Source organism: Oncorhynchus kisutch, linkage group LG11 (assembly GCF_002021735.2).
Source record: "Oncorhynchus kisutch isolate 150728-3 linkage group LG11, Okis_V2, whole genome shotgun sequence".
NCBI lineage: Eukaryota > Metazoa > Chordata > Actinopteri > Salmoniformes > Salmonidae > Oncorhynchus > Oncorhynchus kisutch.
Window position 1 is genome coordinate 17,724,348 of NC_034184.2, and position 26,449 is coordinate 17,750,796.

Consider the following 26,449-nt stretch of genomic DNA (forward strand, 5'->3'; position numbering starts at 1 on the left):
GTAATGCACTGTAGCCCCTGCCATGTGTGTCGAGCGTCGGAGCAGGTATAATAGGATTCTGATATTGTCCTTTTGCCTGTTTGATGGCTAGGCGGAGGTCGTAGCGATACGTCACAATATTCATTTAAAGTGTATTATGATTTACATTAAATGAAACTTGGAAGTTCCCCATTTGAATGCACTCATATGCTGGCATAATCAATAAACAAAGACATAAGCTATATTTGTAATACATCACTCTAAAATATTGGAAACACAGAAAATGCCCTGGAAGAACTTTGCTTTATTGGATGGTACCACAAGCAACATATATCTTCAACAGTAATGTCAATGAAGAGGAAACACTCTGTTTCTGAACCTTGGTGAACAGCTTGAGAATAATAAAAGCTCCTCAAACTTTGTATGATTTTTTACATTTTCTAAGATAACTAATATTTACTATTATTAATAAAAATAAGTGACAATCTAATCTAAAAATGTTTTTGATAAACTTAGTGTTATTTATTATACAAACTGGCTATATGGATTCAATCCATTTCACTATCAATTTCTAGTACTTTGGTTTGTAGGCCTTGGTATGCTACATGAGAAACAGAATGGCTATAAGCACCTGGACAAGGTGACCATGTCAGATGTGATGAATGGCAAAGACCCCTTTAAGGTAAATGCCTGGCGTATAATATCACCAAGAGAAATAGTATTTAAAACATAGCTATGTTTGAAAGACATATTGATCTTGAATAAATACTGTTCAAAATGTTTCTAAAAGCTATCAAACAGATATCGTCTACTATCCATGTATCCCATACACTGCAGACATGATGGGGTGGGTTGGTTCTCCCTTGACATTGCGTATTATGCGATATGAGTGTGATGCTTTAAGAGGGCAGTGCTTGGCTTACATGGTGTCCACCATATCACTGCATGTACGGAGAGGGATTTCTCCCAAAGTGTGCACTCATGCACTCCTCCACATGCATGAAGGGAAGTGAACAAGTGACCTGAAGGGAAGTGAACAAGTGACCTGAAGGGAAGTGAACAAGTGCACACTCAGAGCAGAAGGATAGAGAATTGGGATGCATAGAAAGAGTGGAGGTGGTCATTTCTTTGTAGCTATGAGGGTCTGGTAGAGCGGCTTCACCACGATGTGCAGATGGAGGGAACCATCGACCAGGTACTCAGATGTCTTACGGTGCAGATCGGCTTCCACCAGGAAGTCACCAGTCTCCTCGGTGCTCTGGTGGAAATTATAAACATGTCTCACCACCATCTTTCCCTGCTTCCTCGTCATCACCACCACCGTCTTCTGGAAGCTCACCCCGGCAAACTCTGCACTCGACGTAGCGGGAGTAATAATGATGCGCAGGCGGCCTCCGTCAACACGTGTCGGCTGTGTGGAACCTTGTTCGGAGTACATTGGCCTCATGCTGAGGGGCAACCAACGGGGCGAGAACAGGGAGTTCCAGGTCACCCTCTTGTTGGCATCATGGCCGCTGGGGCCCAGCTGCGTCTGGAAGCTGGTGCTGCGGTCGTCCCTCATGGGGTTGTTAATGACCCAAGGACTCCCCCAGGCAGGGGAGAGGTAGTTCCTGGGCATGAAGAGACTGCAGTTCACGTCAAAGTACTTGGCCATGTGGAGGGGGGAGGAGGAGTGGAACTGGTAGGACTGGTAGAGGAGGTCCCGGACCGACTCCTGGTAGCGGGCCAGAACAGGAGACTGGGTCTGCAGGCGAAAGAGCTCCAGAGGGGGCATCATGGCATAACGGACGGCTCTCAGAGCGTTCTCGGCCGTTAGAGCATCCGGTTCATTCTGGTTGATCCAGGCCTCCAGTGCCGCGAAGAGCTCCATTTCACTCTGCAATTCAAAGTCACATTTTTAAAACATTATTGTTCCCACAGGTCGGGGAAATTAATTTTGCAGACAGTATTACATTAGACACAAGTATATTCGGAAAGTATTCAGACCCTTTGCTATGAGACTCAAAATTGAGCTCAGGTGCATCCTGTTTCCATTGATCATCCTTGATATGGTTCTACAACTAGATTGGAGTCCACCTGTGGTAAATTCAATTGATTGGACACGATTTGGAAAGGCACACACCTCTCTATATAAGGTCCCACAGCTGACAGTGCATGTCAGAGCAAAAATCAAGCCATAAGGTTGAAGCAATTGTCCGTAGAGCTCCGAGACAGGATTGTCTCGAGGAACAGATCTGAGGAAGGGTACCAAAAAATGTCTGCAGCATTGAAGGTCCCCAAGAACACAGTGGCCTCCATCATTCTTAAATGGAAGAAGTTTGTCAACCACCAAGATTCCTCCTAGAGCTGGCCGCCCGGCCAAACTGAGCAATCAGGGGAGAAGGGCCTTGGTCAGGGAGGTGACCAAGTCCCTGATTGTCAGTCTGACAGAGCTCCAGAGTTCCTCTGTGGAGATGGGAGAATCTTCCAGAAGGACAACCATCTCTGCAGCACTCCACCAATCAGGCCTTTATGGTAGAGTGGCCAGACGGAAACCACTCCTCAGTAAAAGGCACATGACAGCCCGCATGGACCCAAAGACTCTCAGACCATGAGAAAAAATATGAAACCAAGATTGACCTCTTTGGCCTGAATGCCAAGCGTCACATCTGGAGGAAACCTTCCACCATCCCTACGGTGAAGCATGGTGGTGGCAGCATCATGCTGTGGGGATGTTTTTCAGCAGCAGGGACTAGGAGTCTAGTCAGGATTAAGAGAAAGTTGAACGGAGCAAAGAACAGAGAGATCCTTGGTGAAAACCTGCTCCAACAGGACAAGAACCCTAAGCACATAGCCACGACAAAGCAGGAGTTTCTTTGGGACAAGTCTCTGAATGTCCTTGAGTGTCCCAGCCAGAGCCCGGACTTGAACTCAGTTGAACATCTCTGGAGAGACTTGAAAATAGCTGCACTCCTCATCCAACCTGACAGTGCTTCAGAGGATCTGCAGAGAAGAATGGGAGAAACTGCCCAAATACAGGTGTACCAAGCTTGTAGCATCATACTCAAGAAGACTTGAGCCTGTAATCACTGCCAAAGGTGCTTCAACAAAGTACTTTGCTATTACGGCCCCTGCTCATAACAGAGCAAGCAGTAAAGCTTCATATGACAGTAATTTAGCTTTGTATCATCTACAGATGAAAGGCCAAAATGTCATAAATATGCAAACTTTCATTAATTATTTCTTAAATATGCGTTAAGAAAGGACTATTCAATGGATTACATTACGTGAAAATCGCCCAAATTATGGTATTTGTTGTTGTCTGAGTTTTGTGAGGAATGACTCTCAAACAGATCTGGGATCAGTCGTACCTGCAGGATGAGGTCTGAGCTCTGCAGCAGGGTCATGAGCAGGTCGTTGCTGACATGCGTCCACTCCCCACTCTGCAGCACAGAGGACAGGTTCCAGGACAGGTACTGCAGACAGCTGTCCCGCAGGGCCACGTCTCCAGTCTGCAGGGCGTACTGGTACCTGCAATGTTGTCAACAAATAGTCCAGTCCATGCTTTCATGTTACCAACGGATGCATTTACGTACTTGTACCTGTAATAGTGATAACAATTATTTAAGTCAAGTATATGTTTTACAAGTTGAACTAGTTGTTAATAAATGCAATCTTTATTGTAAAGACTAATGTATGGATGTCATAATGAAAATACAGGTCTCCCTTGTGAAAGACGTCTTCTGACCTCAATGGGACTTGGTTAAATAATGGGACCTGGTTAAATAAACATTAAATAAATAAATGGTACAGTACCATTCCACCACGTGTCCAGAAGGGGAGTTGCTGGCCAGGTTCTGGGTCATGTACTGGGTGACCCCCTGCTGAAGGCCCTGGACGCGGTACTTAGTGGCCAGCTTGTGTAGAGAGGTGGCCTGCTCCAGACACAGGGAGATCTCTCCACAATACAGGTACCTGGATAGAGGGAGTGAGAAGGGGGAGATTAATAGATATTCAACAACTCTTAGTTGGACAATGGAACAACAAATATACTGTATACTGAACAAAAATGTAAACACAACATGTAAAGTGTTGGTCTCATGTTTCATGAGCTGAAATAAAAGATCCCAGAAATGTTCCATACGCACAAAAAGCTTATTTCTCTCAAATGCTCTGCACCCATTTGTTTACATCCCTGTTAGTGAGCATTTCTCCTTTGCCAAGATGACCCATCCACCTGACAGGTGTGGCATATCAAGAAGCTGATTAAACAGCATTATCATTACACAGCTGCACTTTATTCTGGGGACAATAAAAGGCTACTCTAAAATGTGCTGTTTTGTCACACAACACAATGTCACAGATGTCTCAAGTTTTTAGGGAGCGTGCATTTGGCATGTTGATTGTAGCAATGTCCACCAGAGCTGTTGCCAAAGAATGCAATGTTAATTTCTCTACCATAGGCCGTCTGCAACGTCGTTGTAGAGAATTTGGCAGTATGTCCAACCGGCCTCAGAACAGCAGATCACGTTTAACCACGCCAGCCCAGGACGTCCACATCCGGAGACCAGCCACCCGGACAGCTGATGAAACTGATGAGTATTTCTGTCTCTAATAAAGCCCTTTTGTGGAGAAAAACAAATTCTGAGTGAGTGGGCCTATACCCTCCCAGGCCCATCCATGGCTGCGACCCTGCCCAGTCATTTGAAATGCACAGATTAGGGCCTAATGAATGTATTTCAATTGACTGATTTTCTTTATATATGAAGTGTAATTTAGTAATCTGTTGAAATTGTTGCATGTTGCGTTTTTTTATTTTTTTATTTAACCTTTATTTAACCAGGAAAGGCTCATTTAGATTTAAAATCTATTTTTCAAGAGCGTCCTGGCCAAGATAGGCAGCACCAAATCATTACAAAAATTACAGACAAACAACATGAAAAACTACAAGTAATCTAGTAAAAACAAAATAAAATAACAAAATCAAAAACAGCTAATTAAAAACATTGACAGGTCAGGGAATCAGTCTCAAGATCATTCATCAATGGTTTAAAAATACCAATCGGGACAAGTTCTTCCAGTTTAAATTTTTGTTCAGTATATTATGTTAAAACCAAGGAGAGGAAAACAGCGATAGGGATACACAGGAAGATCCTTCCATAATACTAGGAGAGAAGGATAGAGAGAAAGAAGAGCAGGGGGTCAGAGGTCAGTCTCTCAGAAACTAGGTAACTTGGTTAGGGATAAATACTGTTTACGTTTGCACTTGATGAGTCTATATCATAACTGAACTGAACTGACAACTGAAACAGTACCTCTAACACACACACACACAGGTAACATACACAGTCTTTGATCATCTAACATACATGTAAAGTTTTACTTGTGTTTGAAGCCAGCACTTTCAGCCAGAGGATTTTGAAAAGGAACTGAAGTCTCAACGCATGGTCACGTCATAGCTAGCGAACTACATTTGTTTATTTATCTAAACTAAAATCTAGCTAGCTAGCTTTCATAATACGCTGGCTAGACATTCCGAAGCATATCAATGTAATTAGCAAGCTGCTATCTGGCGATGTGATTTGTAACTTTGCAAGCTAACATGAGCTTCGTTAGGTTACGTTAACTAACTGCTAGCTTGTTAAATAACTACTGTAGAGGCTAATGTGAGTATATGTGTTATATTTAGAGTCTGATCCCATCAATATCTGCAGCGGCCTCAACACCAAGCTCAGCACCAGGAAATAGTGTGTCACCTTATAAAATCTTACTAAAATCTACTAAATCTTTCAATGACTCCATGATGAGCAAATAAATATACTGGAGCTTGACATAAACATGGTCGGTGTCTTGTTGTCATAGTTGCTGTGTTTACAAGTAGACTACAACTTCTACTGTAGTATGGAGGCTTAGTTGATTGTTCAGGCGAAGTCTACATTTGAGAAAATTAGGTATTAGTAAGGAGGGGATGGTGTGGGCGACTGAATGGTGTCTGTTGGGTGGTGGGTATTGTGTGTGAAGGTTAATATGCATGATCTATTGACACAAAGAAGAAAAAAATCACCAATACACTAAACTGTCTACCAGACAAGTATTTCTCAACCTTTTCACACCTTTGCAGTCAGTTCGTTGGCACTATATTGTTGGCAGTGCTTGTCTACTCAACAGCACAACTGTAGGTGCTCATATACAATAATACACAACTAGACTCTCTACAAGTCAAGCCCCCCTCAAACTTTTCACATCTTTGCTAAAAGCCGATCTCAATGCTCCATCATTGACTCATTGAGTGTAACAAAACGCATACCAGTCTACTGTGCCCTTTTTTGTTTACAGACTAACATGGTTGATTGTATCCTCATGATCAGTCTTCATGACTTTCCAGGAGACTTGCAGTACAAACAAATATTTTGCAAGCGGTTGAAGCAGAAGATGGTGAAGAATGTGGACAACAGGCTTGTCCACCTGGCTGTGGAGTGCAGAAAGGACCAGACGCTTGTCTACAAGGAGCCAGAGTCACAGCCCCCGAAACTCAACATCCCTGCCAACATCGCCACAGCGCCAAAGCCGGCTAAACCAGCTGCAATTACCGAACACAAGAAGAGGTTCACCAGTAGAAGAACATTCTGGAACCTGCCTGGAACATTCAACCAACGTAACATCCATATTCGGTTAGACTGACGTTATAGTATAATATCCACTGAACAAAAATATAAATGCAACATGCAACAATTTCTAAGATTTCAGTCAATTGAAATAAATTCATAATCTATGGATTTCACATGACTTGGAATACAGATATGCATTTGTTGGTCACAGATACTGTAAAAAGAGGTAGGGGTGTGGATCAGAAAACCAGTCAGTATCTGGTGTGATCACCATTTGCCTCATGCAGCGCAACACATCTCCTTTGCATAGAGTTGATCAGGCTGTTGATTGTGGCCTGTGGCATGTTGTCCCAGTCCTCTTCAATGTCGGTGCGAGGTTGTTGGATATTGGCAGAAACTGGAACACGCTGTCGATCCACAGCATCCTAAACATGCTCAATGAGTAACATGTCTGTTGAGTATGCAGGCATGGAACTGGGACATTTTCAGCTTCAAGGAATTGTGTACAGATCCTTGGGACATGGGGCTGTGCATTATCATGCTGAAACATGAGGTGATGGCGGTGGATGAATGGCATGACAATGGGCCTCAGGTTCTCTTCACGGTATCTCTGTGCATTCAAATTGCAATCGATAAAATGCGTTTGTGTTAATTGTCCGTAGCTTATGCCTACCAATACCATAACCCCTCTGCCTCCATTGGGCACTGTTTACAACGTTGACATCAGCAAACCTCTTGCCCCCATGATGCCATACACGCTGTCAGTCATCTACCTGGTACAGATGAGCACATTTTTCCAACGTGCCAGTGGCCATCGAAGGTGAGCATTTGCCACTGAAGTCGGTTATGACACCGAACTGCAGTCAGGTCAAGACCCTGGTGAGGACGACGAGCACACAGATGAGCTTCCCTGAGACGGTTTCTGACCGTTTGTGCAGAAATTCTTTGTTGTGCAAACCCACAGTTTCATCAGCTGTCTGGGTGGCTGTTCTCAGATGATCCCTTAGGTGAAGAAGTTGGATGTGGAGGTACTGGGCTGGCGTGGTTGGAGGCAGGTTATGGTAAAGAAATGAACATTAAATTCTCTAGCAACAGCTCTGGTGGAGAATGCCTAGTATGCTCACAACTGCGTTGTGGTATAGATATTGCTAGCTGTTGTACATATGTACAGTGCATTTGGAAATTATTCAAATCCTGTGACTTTTATCCACATTTTGTTAGGATACAGTCTTATAAATGTATTAAATCGTGTGTGTCCCCCACCCCCGCTCATCAATCTACACACAATACCCCATTATGACAAAGCAAAACAGTTTTTTAGAAATTTGGGGAAATGTTATTTTTTTTATACAGAAATATTACATTTACATAAGTATTCAGACCATTTACTCAGTACATTGTTGAAGCACCTTTGGCAGCGATTACAGCCTCAAGTCTTCTTGGTTATGATACTACAAGCTTGGCATACCTGTATTTGGGGAGTTTCTCCATTCTTCTTTGCAGATCCTCTCAAGCTCTGTCAGGATGGATGGGGGGCGTTGCTGCACAGCTATTTTCAGGTCTCTCCAGAGATGTTCGATCAGGTTCACTCAAAGACAATCAGAGACTTGTTCCAAAGCCACTCCTGCATTGTCTTAGCTGTGTGTTTAGGGTCATTGTCCTGTTGGAAGATGAACCCCCCCCCCCCCCTTCTAAGGTCCTGTGCACTCTGGAGTAGGTTTTCACCAATTATCTTTCTGTACGTTGCTTCGTTCATCTTTCCCTCGATCCTGACTAGTCTCGCAGTCCCTGCCTCTGAAAAACATCCCCACAGCATGATGCTGCCACCACCATGCTTCACCGTAGGGATGGTGCCAGGTTTCCTCCAGACGTGACGCTTGGCATTCAGGCCAAAGGGTTCAACTTTAGTTTAATCAGACCAGAGAATCTTGTTTCTCAGGGTCTGAAAGTCCTTTGGGTGACTTTTGGAAATCTCCAAGAGGGCTGTCATGTGCCTTTTACTAAAGAGTGGCTTCCGTCTGGCCACTCCACCATAAAAGCCTGATTGATTGAGTGCTGCAGAGAAGGTTGTCCTTCTGGAAGGTTCTTCCATCCCCCCATTTTCCACCTAAGTTTGTGAGATCTTGTTTTTGCACAGTAGCTGTATAGCCCTGCAGAACTTTACGTTTGTTTATCTTTTGTTGTTTTTTAGTGTTTATTTTAAATAAAGAAGATGTACACTTTCCACGCTGCGCTTTGGTCTCATTCCGACGATGGACGTAACAGCCACTATGTTCTTGGGGACCTTCAATGCTGCAGAAATGTTTTAAGGTGGACTCCAATCAAGTTGTCGAACCTTTTCAAGGATGATCAATGGGAACAGGAGGCACCTGAGCTCAATTTCGAGTCTCATAGCAAAGGGTCTGAATACTTATGTAAACAAGGTATTTTAGTTTTTAAGACTTAGAAATTTGCAAACATTTCTAGAAACCTGTTTTCGATTTGTCATTATAGCGTAGAGTGTGTAGATTGATGAGTAAAATGTTTAAATTTTTATGTAATAAAATGTGGGAAAAGTATACTTTTCGAATGCACTGTATATAATGGTGTTTTCTATTAAAAATACAAGTGTACTGACAAGTGGCTAAATACAGTCAACATGTTTTAATAAAACAGTTGTGTGTCACTATAGGAAATAAGTAAACATTGCTTGTATTCAAGACAGCTAATTTGCTCTGACCAGGTAATCAAATGGATATCCGGACTATTTGCACTGAGACTGAGTAACCGGTTCCCCAGCACATTGACTCTGTACCAGTACCACCTGTATATAGCCTCGCTACTGTTATTTTCACTGTAATTTTACAGCTTTTTTTTTATTTCTTTACTTATCTATTGTTTACCTAATACCTATTTTTTCTTAAAAATTGCACAGTTGGTTAGGGCTTGTAAGTAAGCATTTCACTGTAACGTCTACACTTGTTGTATTCGGCCCACGTGACAAATAAACTTTGATTTGATTAGAAATAAATAAGGCTGTATCTTCCTATTTAAAAAGAACATTTAACTGTCACGTTCTGACCTTAGTTCCTTTGTTTTGTCTTTGTTTTAGTATGGTCAGGTTAGGGCGTGAGTTGGGGTGGGCAGTCTGTTTGTTTTTCTAGGTTGGTTTTTGAGTTTGGCCTGGTATGGTTCTCAATCAGAGGCAGGTGTCGTTAGTTGTCTCTGATTGAGAATCATACTTAGGTAGCCTTTTTCCACCTGTGTTTCGTGGGTGTTTATTTTCAGTTTTTTATGTGTCATCACTAGACAGGACTGTTTCGTTTGTTCGTTCTTCCTAGTTGTTATTTTGTTTAGTGTTCAGTTTTCATTATATTAAAAATCATGAACACTTACCACGCTGCACCTTGGTCCTCACCTTCTTCCACCGACGACTGCCGTTACAGAAACACCCACCAACCAAGGACCAAGCGGCGTGGTATCAGGCAGCAGCGCGATCTGGACAGGTGGTCGGTCGATCCAGGGAGAGTGCAGGAGCCCGCCTGGGATTCTCTGGAACAGTGTGAGGAGGGATACCGGCGAATGGAGTTAGTACGGCAGCACGGCTGGAAGCCCGAGAGGCAGACCCAAAAATGTATTGGGGGGTGGCACACGGGGAGTGTGGCGAAGTCAGGTAGGAGACCTGCGCCAACTCACCGTGCTTACCGTGGAGAGAGAGGGACCTGGCAGGCACCGTGTTATGCCGTGAGGCGCACGGTGTCCCCGGTGCGCAGGCATAGCGCGGTGCGTTATCACCCCAGCGCCTCGTATCGGACGGGCTAGTTTGGGCATCGATCGGACGGGCTAGTTTCGGCATCCACGCACCAGCCCTCCGGTGGCAGCCCCGCTCCAGGCTGTCTCTCCGTCTCCTCCCTACAGGTGCTCCCGCCTGTGCAGCGCTGCCAGAGCCTTCCTCCTGCCCAGCGCTGCCAGAGCCTCCATTCTGTCCCGAGCTGCCAGAGTCTGCCGTCTGTCCCGAGCCGCCAGAGTCTCCCGTCTGTCCCGAGCTGCCAGAGTCTCCCGTCTGTCCCGAGCTGCCAGAGTCTCCCGTCTGTCCCGAGCTGCCAGAGTCTCCCGTCTGTCCCGAGCTGCCAGAGTCTCCCGTCTGTCCCGAGCTGCCAGAGTCTCCCGTCTGTCCCGAGCTGCCAGAGTCTCCCGTCTGTCCCGAGCTGCCAGAGTCTCCCGTCTGTCCCAAGCTGCCAGAGTCTCCCGTCTGTCCTGAGCTGCCAGTGCCACCAGTCTGTCCTGAGCTGCCAGTCAGCCAGGAGCTGCCAGAGCCGTCAGTCAGCCAGGAGCTGCCAGAGCCGTCAGTCAGCCAGGAGCTGCCAGAGCCGTCAGTCAGCCAGGAGCTGCCAGAGCCGTCAGTAAGCCAGGAGCTGCCGGAGTCTCCCGCCTGTCCGGTGCTGCCGGAATCTCCTGCCTGTCCGGTGCTGCCGGAATCTCCCATCCGTCCGGTGCTGCCGGAATCTCCCGTCCATTCGGGACCCGTGGCTTGGGTCTCCAGTCCGAGGTCGGCGGCGAGGGGCGCGGCGTTAAAGAGGCCACGGAGGCGGGTAGAGAGGCCGGAGAAGGACTATGGTGGAGTGGGGTCCATGTTCCGCGCAAGAGCTGCCACCGCGGACAGACACCCACCCAGACCCTCCCCGATAGGTTTAGGTTTTGCGTCCGGAGTCCGCACCTTTGGAGGGGGGGGGTACTGTCACGTTCTGACCTTAGTTCCTTTGTTTTGTCTTTGTTTTAGTATGGTCAGGGCATGAGTTGGGGTGGGCAGTCTATGTTTGTTTTCTAGGTTGGTTTTTGAGTTTGGCCTGGTGTGCTTCTCAATCAGAGGCAGGTGTCGTTAGTTGTCTCTGATTGAGAATCATACTTAGGTAGCCTTTTTCCACCTGTGTTTCGTGGGTGTTTATTTCTGTTTTGTGTGTCATCACTAGACAGGACTGTTTCGTTTGTTCGTTCTTCCTAGTTGTTATTTTGTTTAGTGTTCATTATATTAAAAATCATGAACACTTACCACGCTACACCTTGGTCCTCACCTTCTTCCACCGACGATGGCCATTACATTAACATTTCGACGTCCAGCTCTTCTTGGAAGGAGGAATCATCAGATTCATAATAATTCTTTAGCAATCTTTGAGGATAGTCAGTGACATCGCGACATCGCAGTAACATTGCACCTGTAAACTAGATCCGCCCCAATTTTCAAAAGACTGCCTTCGAGGGTGGGAACAAGGAAGTTTGGCTTCTGTCAGGTTGTAGTCTTTACAAAGCCGGGGAAAATGAGTCAACCAAGATATCCTGCAATGGCCTGGCAGCAGTGGCGACCGGTCATTCAAGGAAGGTTTTGAGCCTCAAATGTTTAGCTAAAAACCTATCAAAAGATTGGACACACCTACTAATTAATGGGTTTTTCTTTCTTTTTTAAAATGTTCTACATTGTTGAATAATAACGTGAACATCACAACTATGAAATAACACATATGGAATCATGTAGTAACCAAAAAAGTGTAAAACAAATCAAAATATATTTTATACAGTTGAAGTCTAAAGTTTACATACACTTATGTTGGAGTCATTAAAACTTGTTTTTCAACCACTCCACAAATTTCTTGTTAGCAAACTATAGTTTTGGAAAGTCGGTAAGAACATCTACTTTGTGCATGACACAAGTCAGTTTTCCAACACTTGTTTACAGACAAGTATCAGCGTTCCAGTGGGTCAGAAGTTTACATACACTAAGTTGACTGTGCCTTTAAACAGCTTGCAGAAAATGATGTCATGGTTTTAGAAGCTTCTGATAGGCTAATGGACATCATTTGAGTTAAATGGAGGTGTACCTGTGGATGTACTTCAAGGCCTGCCTTCAAACTCAGTGCCTCTTTGCTTGACATCATGGGAAAATCAAAAGAAATCAGCCAAGACCTCAGAAAAAATTGTAGATCTCCACAAGTCTGGTTCATCCTTGGGAGCAATTTCCAAATGCCTGAAGGTACCACGTTCATCTGTACAAACAAAAGTAGCAAGTATAAACACCATGGGACCACACAGCCATCATACCGCTCAGGAAGGAGATGCGTTCTGTCTCCTAGAGATTAACGTACTTTGCTGCGAAAAGTGGAAATCAATCCCAGAACAACAGCAAAGGACCTTGTGAAGATGCTGGAGGAAACAGGCACGAAAGTATCTATATCCACAGTAAAACAAGTCCTATATCAACTTAACCTCAAAGGCTGCTCAGTAAGGAAGAAGCCACTGCTCCAAAACCACCATAAAAAAGCCAGACTACAGTTTGCAACTGCACATGGGGACAAAGATCATACTTTTTGGAGAAATGTCCTCTGGTCTGATGAAACAAAAATAGAACATTCAAGCCGAGAACACCATCCCAACCATGAAGCACGGAGCAGGCAGCATCATGTTGTGGGGGTGCTTTGCTGCAGGAGGGACTGGTGCACTTCACAAAATAGATGGCAACATGAGGAAGGAAAATTATGTGGATATATTGAAGCAACATCTCAGGAAGTTAAATCTTGGTCGCAAATGGCTCTTCCAAATGGACAATGACCCCAAGCATACTCCTAAAGTCTGGAATTGAATCAGGGTCTGTAGAGACGCCTCTAGCACTGATATGCAGTGCCTTAGACCGCAGTGCCACTCAGTTGCCACTTCATGAAGTAGTCACATGGAAAGAATTTAAATTAACAGGCAACACAACTGATTGCCTTTTAAAAGTTAATTTGTGGAATTTCTTTCCTCTTAATGCGTTTGAGCCAATCAGTTGTGTTGTGACAAGGTAGGGGTGGTATACAGAAGATAGCCCTATTTTCTAAAAAGACCAAGTCCATATTATGGCAAGAACAGCTCAAATAAGCAAAGAGAAATGACAGTCCATCATTACTTTAAGACATGAAGATCATGATTTGAAGAACTTTGAACGTTTCTTCAAGTGCAGTCGCAAAAACCATCAAGCGCTATGATGAAACTGGCTCTCATGAGGACTGCCACAGGAAAGGAAGACCCAATATAACCTCTGCTGCAGAGGATAAGTTCATTAGTTACCAGCCTCAGAAATGGCAGCCTAAATAAATGCTTCACATTGTTCAAGTAACAAACATATCTCAACATCAACTGTTCAGAGGAGATTGTGTGAATCAGGCCTTCAAGGTCTAATTGCTGCAAAGAAATCCCCACTAAAGGACACCAATAATAAGAAGAGACTTGCTTGGGGCAAGAAACACGAGCAATGGACATTGGACCAGTGGAAATCTGTCCTTTGGTCAGATGAGTCCAAATTTGAGATTTTTGGTTTCAAACGCTGTGTCTTTGTGAGACGCAGAGTAGGTGAACGGATTATCTCCGCATTATTTAGAATTCAAGGCATACTTAACCAGAATGGCAACCACAGCATTCTGCAGCGATACGCCATCAAATCTGGTTTGCACTTAGTGGGACTATCATTTGTTTTTCGTTCCAGTTCTCTGCTGCCTGTGACTGGAACGAATTGCAAAAATCACTGAAGTTGGAGACTTTTATCTCCCTCACCAACTTCAAACATCTGCTATCTGAGCAGCTAACCGATCGCTGCAGCTGTACATAGTCTATCGGTAAATAGCCCACCCATTTTTACCTACCTCATCCCCATACTGTTTTTATTTATTTACTTTTCTGCTCTTTTGCACACCAATATCTCTACCTGTACATTACCATCTGATCATTTATCACTCCAGTGTTAATCTGCAAAATTGTAATCATTCGCCTACCTCCTCATGCCTTTTGCACACAATGTATATAGACTCTCTTTTTTTTTCTTTTTTTTTCCTACTGTGTTATTGACTTGTTAATTGTTTACTCCATGTGTAACTCTGTGTTGTCTGTTCACACTGCTATGCTTTATCTTGGCCAGGTCGCAGTTGCAAATGAGAACTTGTTCTCAACTAGCCTACCTGGTTATATAAAGGTGAAATAAAAAATAAATAAAAAAAGTTTGAGGATGTAAAAATATAAATAATCATTGAGTTAATAATGCCATGTAGAAATTTGGTCTCTTTTTTGCATTCTTGAGTATGGCAGCTCCAAAATGCAGGTGTTTCAGCCTAGCCCAGTGCTTTGTCTGGTGGTGGGGCAGCCAGCGGAAAATACGGAGCGTAGGGGTTGGTAATGTTTTCTAGTTTGGGTATCATTTTGGTAATGAGTATTGTGATGGTATTAAGTATTGAGATACTAAACCTAGTATCGGTATCGAAGCCAAAAATGATGGTATCGTGACAACACTACTATGATCAATGATTGATGTGCTGACTCCTCCATAGACCATTAGGTTTTACTACTCATTGATGTACTGTATTCTCACACCAACCAACCATGCTGAATTAGTCAAGAGGCTGCAGTTACTTAGTACACCCACAAGATGTCTCACAAGCTATATGAAAATACAGAACTGTTGTACACTTTCATAAATACTGTATATAAAGCATTTGTGACATATACAGTAAAACTCCCTCCTCCATTTTTTTTCAATTAACCCTAAACCTTGGTGTGTAATGCTTGTCAGGAGGGGAATTCCTCATTATATAATTCCCTCTGACTTATTACCTACTTCCTCTAGTGGGGAGGGCAGCGGTCCACATGGTTAACCAGGCTACTTCCTCTAGTCTCCCTCCTCAACTGAAGAACCTGATATGGCAACACACACTGTGTGTGTGTATATATATATATATATATATATGTGTGTGTGTGGTGTGTGTGCGCGCGCATGCGAGTGTCTCCCTTTTCACCCAAACTTAGAAGGCAGCACACTCAATGCTCTCCCTCACTTTAGCGCCTTTGATGTGAGAAATGTGCTTTATAAATCAAATTAATCATTGTGGGGCTTGCAAAGCAAAGCCCCAGCTTCAATCGCACTTGAGTTGCTTCTTTACAACTTTTGATCACTTTTATGCTTTTTAAAATATTACACTTTTTGTCCTCCATTTCCTTGTTTGGGATTTCCTCAAGATTCTAAAAAGCCCCATCGTGACATCATCACTTCCATCTTCCATTCACTGTAAATGCAATAATGCAACTTTTGACACAAATCAGCTACTTTGACCATGTTGCAACAACTTAGGGAAGAAGTTAAAGCGTTTACATCTTGGTCTACTTCTGTTACTCAAATATGGGTTTTGAACCCCAAAAATGATGCTACACGTATGCTATGGTCACAAGACGCAGGCCTCCTAATTGTCCCTAGAATTTCAGCTGGAGGCAGGGCTTTCTCCTATAGAGCTCAATTTTTATGGAATGGTCTGCCTACCCATGTGAGAGACGCAAACTCGGTCTCAACCTTTAAGTCTTTACTGAAGACTCATCTCTTCAGTGGGTCATATGATTGAGTGTAGTCTGGCCCAGGAGTGTGAAGGTGAACGGAAAGGCTCTGGAGCAATGAACCGCCCTTGCTGTCTCTGCCTGGCCAGTTCCCCTCTTTCCACTGGGATCCTCGAACCCTATTACAGGGGCTGAGTCACTGGTCACACAGCCCCCACACCACTGGAGGGTGGTGTCCTGTGTGAATTTAAGTATGCTCTCTCTAATTCTCTCTTTCTTTCTCTCTCTCTCTCGGAGGACCTGAGCCCTAGGACCATGCCTCAGGACTACCTGACATGATGACTCCTTGCTGTCCCCAGTCCACCTGGCCGTGCTGCTGCTCCAGTTTCAACTGTTCTGCCTGTGATTATTATTATTTGACCATGCTGGTCATTTATGAACATTTGAACATCTTGGCCATGTTCTGTTACAATCTCCACCCGGCACAGCCAGAAGAGGACTGGCCACCCCACATAGCCTGGTTCCTCTCTAGGTTTCTTCCTAGGTTTTGGCCTTTCTAGGGAGTTTTTCCTAGCCACCGTGCTTCTACACCTGCATTGCCTGCTGTTTGGGGTTTTAGGCTGGGTTTCTGTACAGCACTTTGAGATATCAGCTGATGTACGAAGGGCTATATAAATTAATTTGATTTGATAAAAAAATTACAGCTGATTTAGTAACCACATCAACAACATTTTCTGAATTTTTTTTTGCAGACAGCTGCCACTTTGACCACTGCCCCAACACGTTAGACAAAAAGTTATATCTGTTTACGGAACAAAAATATTCACTACGGAACTAACGGTACAGCTGTTTTAGTAACTGCATTTACCACTCTTTTTCCAAACAACTGCCGCTATGACCACTCTCCCAGCAAGTCAGACAAAAACATATAACATATAAAATGTTAATCTACTTATCCGATTTTCAAAACAGAAGAAATATTAGGAATAGCTTGTATCAATCGGTAGATATAGATTTTTTTTTTGTTACCCATCAACTGCTCTCTTTCTAGATGCAGCAAGTCATGTCAGAAGCTAACAGATTAATTATTTACCAATAACATCTCCAAATTCCAATAAACTACATCGCGTTGAAATTCACTTTTCTTGCTTTGTCTATAAACACTGTTACGAATCTAGCAAATAAGTTTTGTGGGTCTATGTGCAGTATTTATTTAGTTTTAGCACAAACTGCATTTTAGCATGGGGCGGCAGGGTAGCCTAGTGGTTAGAGCGTTGGACTAGTAACCGGAAGGTACAAATCGGTCGTTCTGCCCCTGAACAGGCAGCTAACCAGTGGTTCCTAGGCCGTCATTGAAAATAAGAATTTGTTCTTAACTGACTTGCCTAGTTAAATAAAGGTAAAATAAAAATTAATTAGCTACAGTATAAGGGATAAGTGTTGACAAGGCTACTGTTGCCTAGCAACTGAACCATACAGATACTGACCACAACTACTAACCATAACCACACAACTTCTGACTAGTCTACTGACCATAACTACATAACTTCTGACCACAACAAATATACTGACTACAATCTTGCCCTTGTGACGAACAACTGTATATGTGACATTTTTTTAAATGACATTCAAACATTATTATTTGTTTCAGCTCTATTAAATTAAGTGGTTTCCCAAGACTTTCATGCGCTAATGACTGTATTGTATGTATCAAAATAGGCTCACGTGAAAAAAAACTTTTATGTCCACAACTAAGAATGGACTGACAAGCACTTTCATTTTCTGCTGCCAAAATGTCGGAAAGAAAAACCAAACTAAAGGAACGAAAGGACAGGCAATGAAAGACATTGAGGCCTTCGGGGAAACCTTATATTAATCATAAAGGGCAAAAAAACTGGGAAAACTTGTCCAAAAGAGGTATGTGGAAGAACCATATATCAACCAAGCTAGCTTGCTAGCTGGCTAACGACGTTATTTAGTTCTGTTTAACTAGCTGCAGTGAAACATATCAGTTAATAATGTGGTCATCCTGTCTGGGTTGGCGCCCCCCCTTGGGTTGTGCCATGGCGGAGATCTTTGTGGGCTATACTCGGCCCTGTCTCAGGATGGTAAGTTGGTGGTTGAAGATATCCCTCTAGTGGTGTGGGGGCTGTGCTTTGGCAAAGTGGGTGGGGTTATATCCTTCCTGTTTGGCCCTGTCCGGGGGTGTCCTCGGATGGAGCCACAGTGTCTCCTGACCCCTCCTGTCTCAGCCTGCAGTATTTATGCTGCAGTAGTTTATGTGTCGGGGGGCTAGGGTCAGTTTGTTATATCTGGAGTACTTCTCCTGTCCTATTCGGTGTCCTGTGTGAATCTAAGTGTGCGTTCTCTAATTCTCTCCTTCTCTCTTTCTTTCTCTCTCTCGGAGGACCTGAGCCCTAGGACCATGCCCCAGGATTACCTGACATGATGACTCCTTGCTGTCCCCAGTCCACCTGGCCGTGCTGCTACTCCAGTTTCAATTGTTCTGCCTTCTTATTATTCGAACATGCTGGTCATTTATGAACATTTGAACATCTTGGCCATGTTCTGTTATAATCTCCACCCGGCACAGCCAGAAGAGGACTGGCCACCCCACATATGCCCTCTCTAATTCTCTCTTTTTTTCTCTCTCTCGGAGGACCTGAGCCCTAGGACCATGCCCCAGGACTACCTGACATGATGACTCCTTGCTGTCCTCAGTCCATCTGACCGTGCTGCTGCTCCAGTTTTGGCCATGTTCTGTTATAATCTCCACCCGGCACAGCCAGAAGAGGACTGGCCACCCCACATAGCCTGGTTCCTCTCTAGGTTTCTTCCTAGGTTTTGGCCTTTCTAGGGAGTTTTTCCTAGCCACCGTGCTTCTACACCTGCATTGCTTGCTGTTTGGGGTTTTAGGCTGGGTTTCTGTACAGCACTTTGAGATATCAGCTGATGTACGAAGGGCTATATAAATAAATTTGATTTGATTTGAATAGGCAATACATTAAGAAAGTGGTTGCTAGATTAGTCCGGAGAACGTATCATTTACATCTATCTATCCACCTGATGATTCATGGCTATCGGTAACATTACACTGATTCCTGCATAAGGGCGAGTGTGTGGCTATAATGTTACGTGCATAATTTAATGTATAAAGTTGACGGAGAAGCGCAGGTTGCAGCTTTGCAGCGGATTCTACACAGTCCCATACGAGAAGCAGCAAGCTTGGATTCTCTCAGGCTTGGAGTGACTGAATAGGTATATTATTGTACACTCAATGAACGTGAAGCAGATGATACACCAACATAAGTTGCAATCCTGCAGCTGCTGGTCTAAAGAGAGAGTGTATGACCATTACTCAAGTAGTGTAAGCTAGACAAGGATATTCAAGCAGATTGTCTATCATCATTGTTACTGTTCGTTTTGTGTTAATGGACCTGTATAGACGCAACTTTGTTTTAGCTTATTTTTCGTTCATATTATTAGAATATTATTTATGCTAGGCTTGTTAGGGACATGTAGAATTATACAGGCATCAGTTTATTTTTGTACCTTAATGAGATATTAGTGCCTGACATGAACGCAGGTCTTTGTGACTGTCAAGAGTGGGATGGCGCCCTAATGAGACCATCATCAAAACTGTCAAGGCTCTTGGTGTAATGTGTTGATTTACAGACACAGGGACTGAGGTCCTGGTCAGTCAGTAATGATACAATGTTACAAACCTGGAGAATGTGTGTGTTGTGTAACTAAAAAATACCAATACTAGTAGGAATAGTTAAGTGTGCTTCATATACATTTTGGCTGCAAAACTCCAGATGTGGTTCACAAACAAAAACAATTAGAAATGATTGATTATCTGAAAATGGCGAATGATGCACATATATGGTTCTTTGTCTGCAGGGCTAGATTAAGCTATAAAATCAACTTTAAAACATTCAGGCTATCCTAACTTCAAGTGTTTGAAAGATATTTATCAACTATAACTATATACAGTTGCATAAATAACCCACCAAGAGTAAAGTCCGAGACACTAAAACAACTTTTACATGTTCAGGCTATCCTAACTTCAAATTCTTAAATTGTTCATTGTCTAAAACAATTGAAATTAGCATAATACAACTCACCAACAGTAACTCTTGAACCTTTCAATCTAGACACAGCAAACCAACTTTTACATGTTCAGGAAATCCTAACTTCAAAATCTTTAATTGTTTATTGTCTAAAACGATATAAATTAGCATAAATTAGCACAATATAACTCACCAACAGTAACTCTTAAACCTTTCAAGCTATTCTAACTTATCATCTACTTACCTTTTCAACTATAACCAGTCACTACAATTACTACTGCAGACACTATCACTACTATAACGTTTTTCAAAACCATACATACTTTAGAACTGCTTTGCTTTAAATAGTAAAGTATAACTTTTTAAACTTATACCACTACTACAAAAATATGTTTAAAGCGTTAAAGCAAGTCCCATCAATTGTACTTTATGTACAATTACCATCTAGTTGTTATTATTATTATTACCTGATGAACTTGTCGAAGACGGCAGCACACTCAGCGGTCTCCAGGAGGACCAGGGTGGTGCCGTTACGGCTGAGCAGCAGTTCCTCGAACACAGGGCTCTGCAGGGACAGCATCAGGGAATGGGCCTGGATCACCTTTACCTGCTCTGCTCCCACTGTCTGGAAGAAGAGGAGGAGGAGGAAGAGAAGAAGATTACTTTTTTAAAGTCACAAACACTGTGATTTGTCTCTTTCCTTTATCCTCCCAAGACACATACATACATACACAGAGAGGTTCAAGGACAGTGTCAGCCACCAGATTTTTCCCAGTAAGACCTAGGATTTAAACCGGTAACCCTCCGGCCCGCCTCTTTAACTCTTTAGGCTAGTTTCCTACCTGCACCCTGAGGGCCACATCACTGCCATTCCCCTGAGCCAGCAGGGCCTCCAGATGCTGCACCAGGGCCAGGGAGTGGCTGATGGTGTCCCCGCCACCATTCTGGGTCTCATCAGCCTTCATTATGCCTAGAATAGGAAGTTTTAGGTTTTAAAGGGCAATGACATTCTATGGTTTAACTTTTTGTTTCTACAAAACCAAAACATTTACCGTATTCACATGCAGACACTGGTATGATGCTGGAGATAATTAATATGAGGTTGAAAAGTGGTGTATTTGCCCTTTAGCAAGGGCATAGACGCAGGAGATGGCCTGGGCACCCTCACCATGGATAGAGAAGGAGGGGGAAAGGATGGTCATTAAATAAAGAAACGGGACAAAGCCCAATCTATGCCCCCTCAACCTTCACCATGACTATTGGGAGTAGGGGGTAGAGTCCCAATCCATGGGATCAATCATCACAGCTGTGCACACTGGGTGATTGTAGGTCAGTTTTAATTCAACTTTGATTAATGTGCTGCTAATGTAGTTTGTGATACATGCCCTGACCAGATTCAAATGGGACTCAGAGACTGTATATTATTTGAATTGAAGATCTATTTTAACTTTTATTAATTTGTCAGAGGCAGTTCCTCTTTTTCTGTTGGTCAAACTTCCTTTTCCCGAAGAAAGGGGAACAAGAAACATCAGTTACCTTTCTGTAAATTTACACTTTAACTTAATGTTTCCAGAAATCTCAACCAGTACTGATTCACACAGGCATGAGGATGACAGTGTAAATTACTATAAGACTGCATTAATTGTTGAAAACAGGAATGGGCAATTGGCAGCTGCCCTTTTGTAGGCCTGTGGATCAATTTCCCAAAACTCAGTCGGGGTCTCAACTTATTGTTGATAGTTAGAATGGTACAATCCACAAGGTGCAATTTAGAAATTTGGTTGTGCATCAGCAGTTTTTCTCTTGTTATGTCAGTCACTGACATTCAAGTTTTATTACTCGTATGTACAGGATACACATGGTATACACCGCCCACCGAAATGCTTACTTGCAGGTTCCTTCTGGACAATGCAACAACAATAAGAAATAAGATAAGATAAGAATACGAATATAAAGTAAATGGCTCAGTAGAATAGATTAAACATTTTATAGTACAATATTTACACTTGTTTTGGGGAAGGGGGAATTGGAAAATTGGGGGCAAGTGTTGAAATTGTGCATTATTTAGCAATCGTAATAAGAGCCTGGTAGCAGCAGTTGTGATGTGTGTGTAGCATGAATGTATGTGTGTGTGTGTGGATGAGTGTATATCTGTGTGTGCTTGAGTTCGTGCATGTGTGCTAAGGTGCAGAGAGTCAGTGCAGGTGTTCAGTCCAATTCAAGTGTTAAGCACGCTGATGGCTTGTAGATAGCTCAGAGACAGTTTCAATCAGACCTCATGAAGTAGTTGTTTCCCTTGCTCTGCAAGGGCCGTGGCTTTTGTGGAGCGATAGGCAACGATGCTTCGTGGGAGGCAGTTGTCGATGTGTGCAGAGGGTCCCTGGTTTGAGCCCAGGTAGGGGCGAAGAGAGGGACGGAAGCAAAACTGTTACATTGACGCTGTTGACGTGGATTACTGGTTGCTGCAGAAAAGGAGGAGGTCAAAAGGGTGGTGAGTGTAACTGGGGGGAAATGGCTAGCTAGATAGCGGGGTGTGCGCTAATAGCCTTTCAATTGGTGACGTCACTCGCTCTGAGACCTTGAAGTAGTTGTTTCCCTTGCTCTGCAAGGGCTGCAGCTTTTGTGGAGTGATGGGTAACGATGCTTCGTGGGTGTCAGTTGTTGATGTGTGCAGAGGGCTCCTTTTTCAAGCCCAGGTAGGGGCAAGGAGAGGGATGGAAACAATACTGTTACACTGGCACCACAATGCCAGTTCACTTACCTCCTCCCTATAGGCTGACTATAGGTTATCAGGCCAACAAGCATGGTGTCAGCAGCAAACGTGATGATAGAGTTGGTGTCATGCAAACAACGCAGTCGTGGGTGAACAGGGAGTACAGCAGAGGGCTGACGACACACCCCTGGGGGGCCCCTGTGTTAAGAGTCAGTGTAGAGGAGGGGTTGTTGTGGTCTGCCCATCAGGAAGTCCAGAATCCGGTTGCAGAGGGTGGTCTCCAGAACCAGGGCTCTGAGCTTGGTGTCAAGCTTGGAGGGAACAATAGTGTTGAATGCTGAACTGTTTTCAATGAACAGCATTCTCACATAGATGTGTTACGGCTGTGTGAATAGTGATGGAAATGGCATCTTCTGTGGATCTGTTGGAGCGGTAGGAAAATTGGAGTAGGTCAAGTGTGCATAGCATAGCATATGTTTCTTAGAACTTGGTGAGAGCGTGGTGGTCCTCTGGTTATTTTGCATACAACTTTCCCATAACTTTCTGGGAATTGTGCAGGATACCCAGCTAGCGCCTAAGAAACAACGTTCTTCCGTGGGTATTTCAGTACTTCGGCATAACGTTTTCTGCAGGTTTCCTCATGGTTCTATTTAAAGTCATGTACTCAGAACTTCAAGAAGACCACAAGAAAACATTAGTAACATTCAAAGAACGTTTTAAGAATATTATTCTGGTGGCACAGTGGACTAAATCCATGGATAGGGAAGAGAAGATTATTGGTCTTTATCAATAAAACGTCACAATACGGTACGGAGTGTTTGATTTGGCTGCTGGGGGGCAGCTTCGCTAAAACATTGACAACTAGCTACATGCAGTTTTCAAGGGATTGTTAAATAAATGTTAGCTATACCTATTTGGTTTTAATATCATCACCTCATGAAGAGCATAGTCTACACATTTCCAATTATTCCACATTTAGCTCTATCATCAGAGTTATACAGCAAGTAACTGTTTATCTCTGTCATCAGAGTTATACAGCAAGTAACTGTTTAGCTCTATCATCAGAGTTATACAGCAAGTAACTGTTTAGCACTATCATCAGAGTTATACAGCAAGTAACTGTTTAGCTCTATCATCAGAGTTATACAGCAAGTAACTGTTTAGCTCTATCATCAGTTATACAGCAAGTAACTGTTTAGCACTATCATCAGAGTTATACAGCAAGTAACTGTTTAGCTCTATCATCAGAGTTATACAGCAAGTAACTGTTTATCTCTATCATCAGAGTTATACAGCAAGTAACTGTTTATCTTTATCATCAGAGTTATACAGCAAGTCACTGTTTAGCTCTATCATCAGAGTTATACAGCAAGTAACTCTTTATCTTTATCATCAGAGTTATACAGCAAGTAACTGTTTATCTTTATCATCAGAGTTATACAGCAAGTAACTGTTTATCTCTATCATCAGAGTTATACAGCAAGTAACTCTTTATCTTTATCATCCGAGTTATACAGCAAGTAACTGTTTATCTCTATCATCAGAGTTATACAGCAAGTAACTGTTTATCTCTATCATCAGAGTTATACAGCAAGTAACTGTTTATCTCTATCATCAGAGTTATACAGCAAGTAACTGTTTATCTCTATCATCAGAGTTATACAGCAAGTAACTGTTTATCTCTATCATCAGAGTTATACAGCAAGTAACTGTTTATCTCTATCATCAGAGTTATACAGCAAGTACAGTAACTGCATGCTTTTAATGATCAGTAATCATCAATTGATCATTTAATTTCAGATACGTGAGGGTAGTCTATTCATTTGGCATGTTATTTAACTTGCTTCATCAGAAATTAGGCTTTTGGAAAGAGCTTGACATTGGCAAGTCCTGGTAAAGTTGTCTGTCGGACTACTGTCATCATCACTATAGACGGCAAGCAAATCAAACAATATTTGTTAGCCAGTTTGACGTGATCAATCAATCAATGTAGCCAATCATGTCTGTCAGCAGCAATCTTGAAAAACTCTTAAAAACAATGTTGAAAAAGGGATGTTAGCTAATGCCTCTAGGTAGGCCTAAATTGGTCAGTGAAAAAAGTACATTAGGTCTACTTAATATATGTTTAACCAACTGTACAAAGTTTCTACTGGTAGCTTGCAAAGTAAACATTATTGGCAAATGTGCCCTTCTGATGCTTGACAGGCAGAGCCCACAAAGGATGGAAAATGACCTAAACCACTCATACTTGTCAGATATAGTTAAACTTTTATTTTATATCACTCAAATATCCAATTAATGGTGGCCAATCTTGAGAGATATTGTGTGGCTACCCTCACGTATCTGAAATTACATGATCAATTGATGTTTACTGATCATTTAACACATGGAGTTACTTTCTGTATAACTCGGATGATGGAGCTACAATTGTTTTACATGGAATAGTCAGACATTTGTAGTTCTGACTACGCTCTTTAAGATGTGACGATACTAAAGTAAATAGTTAACATGTATTTAACAATGCCTTGAAAACGGCACCATCAATGGTTTTAGCGGAGCTTAGGATTTCCCTGCCCCCCAGCAGGCAAATCGAACGCTCTGCACCTTATAGTGACATTTTATTGATAACAACCTATAGGTTTGCATCTCACTGATGCTGTGTCACAATAAAAAAATACATCTGTTTTTTGATGAGTAATGCCCAAGGAAATTAATTTCCATGTGTCCTGTCTGTACTTGGAGTTCAAAAAAGTGAACCCAAAATAAGCCAGCAGTGGTATTACAAGTCTTATTGAAACATTCAGTGAACGTTTTAAGAAAGTAATAGAGCACTGGAAAACGTTCTCAAAATCAGAGTAAAACTTTCTCTGAACCGGCAACCTAAAAATACGTCCCCAAAACCTCCAAGGAACCAAATGTGCTAGCTTGGTACGGATCAAACACTCCCACTGTTACATTTACTATGCCCCCAAGGTTTATATGCACCTACAATGACCATCTACAATACATTGCTCTGAAATGTTTTGTTATCTCAATTCAACCCTGTTGCTGTTATCCTACCCAGCAAGGTGAGTTGTCACTGGGGTCAGACAGACAGTGGTGGTGTTGGGTGGCCTTACCTCCAGTGACGGAGCCGGTGTGGAGACAGAGAGACAACAGCAGCGTGCTGATCAGGTTGGTCTGGGCCAGGGCCACTCTGGGTCTGAGAAGGGCAGCAGGCATCTCTCCTTCTTTTCCTCTACTCTTACAGAAAGTACTTTTCTTCTGTCTCACTCGTATCCCTTTCTCCTCTCAATCTTTCTCTACCTCCCTCTCTGTCTATTCTCCTCTTCTTCTCTTTCTCCTCTATATCCCCTTCTCTGTCTCTCTCTTCTCCCCTTCTTAGCTGGACATGTGGTATCCTATGGCTGTCCTGCTCCGTCGGTCAGTCTGGCCTGATGCTGAAAGTGGAAAGAGGGGTCTGTATGTGGGACACTGGCTCTTCTAGGTCTATAGACATTGGCACACATCCGCTAGTTCCAGACCGCAGGATTCTGCACATGCACAGATACAATAGAACCATCCATCGATTGGTGGAATGAATCTGTCTCCAGCCCGCCCGAGTAGGCCATTGTCATGACGACCGCTTTGATTTTTGTAGTACTTTCTCTTATTTGGGTGTATTGCTGCTCAGTGCATGTCATTGATCTGGATCTGTATAGCAGGCCTTGGGCGGACATAGCTGCGATGTGAAGGATATAGAGTATTAGGAAGGTGCTAGGATAGAGCTTCTTCACTGG

At 43.1% G+C, this 26,449-nt stretch overlaps 1 protein-coding gene across 1 annotated transcript; it reads right to left on the reverse strand.

Annotated features, from left to right (window-relative positions):
• Nucleotides 1–263: 263 nt before the first annotated feature.
• On the reverse strand, nucleotides 264–26,161 carry btbd17a (BTB (POZ) domain containing 17a). Its single transcript, XM_020493975.2, has 6 exons — nucleotides 25,790–26,161; nucleotides 20,800–20,927; nucleotides 20,425–20,582; nucleotides 3,775–3,933; nucleotides 3,330–3,489; nucleotides 264–1,855 (listed from the first exon to the last, which is right to left on the reverse strand). Exons 1-6 carry the CDS (start codon nucleotides 25,890–25,892, stop codon nucleotides 1,100–1,102), a joined length of 1,464 nt encoding a protein of 487 aa, XP_020349564.1. The 5' UTR covers nucleotides 25,893–26,161; the 3' UTR covers nucleotides 264–1,099.
• Between the last annotated feature and the right edge of the window lie 288 nt (nucleotides 26,162–26,449).

Coding starts and splice junctions, on each gene's coding strand:
- btbd17a (XM_020493975.2), bottom strand. CDS start 25,892: ATGCCTGCTGCCCTTCTCAGACCCAGAGTGGCCCTGGCCCAGACCAAC. Junction 20,928..25,789: donor CACCGGCTCCGTCACTGGAG/GTAAGGCCACCC, acceptor TTCCTATTCTAG/GCATAATGAAGGCTGATGAG. Junction 20,583..20,799: donor ATGTGGCCCTCAGGGTGCAG/GTAGGAAACTAG, acceptor CTCTTCTTCCAG/ACAGTGGGAGCAGAGCAGGT.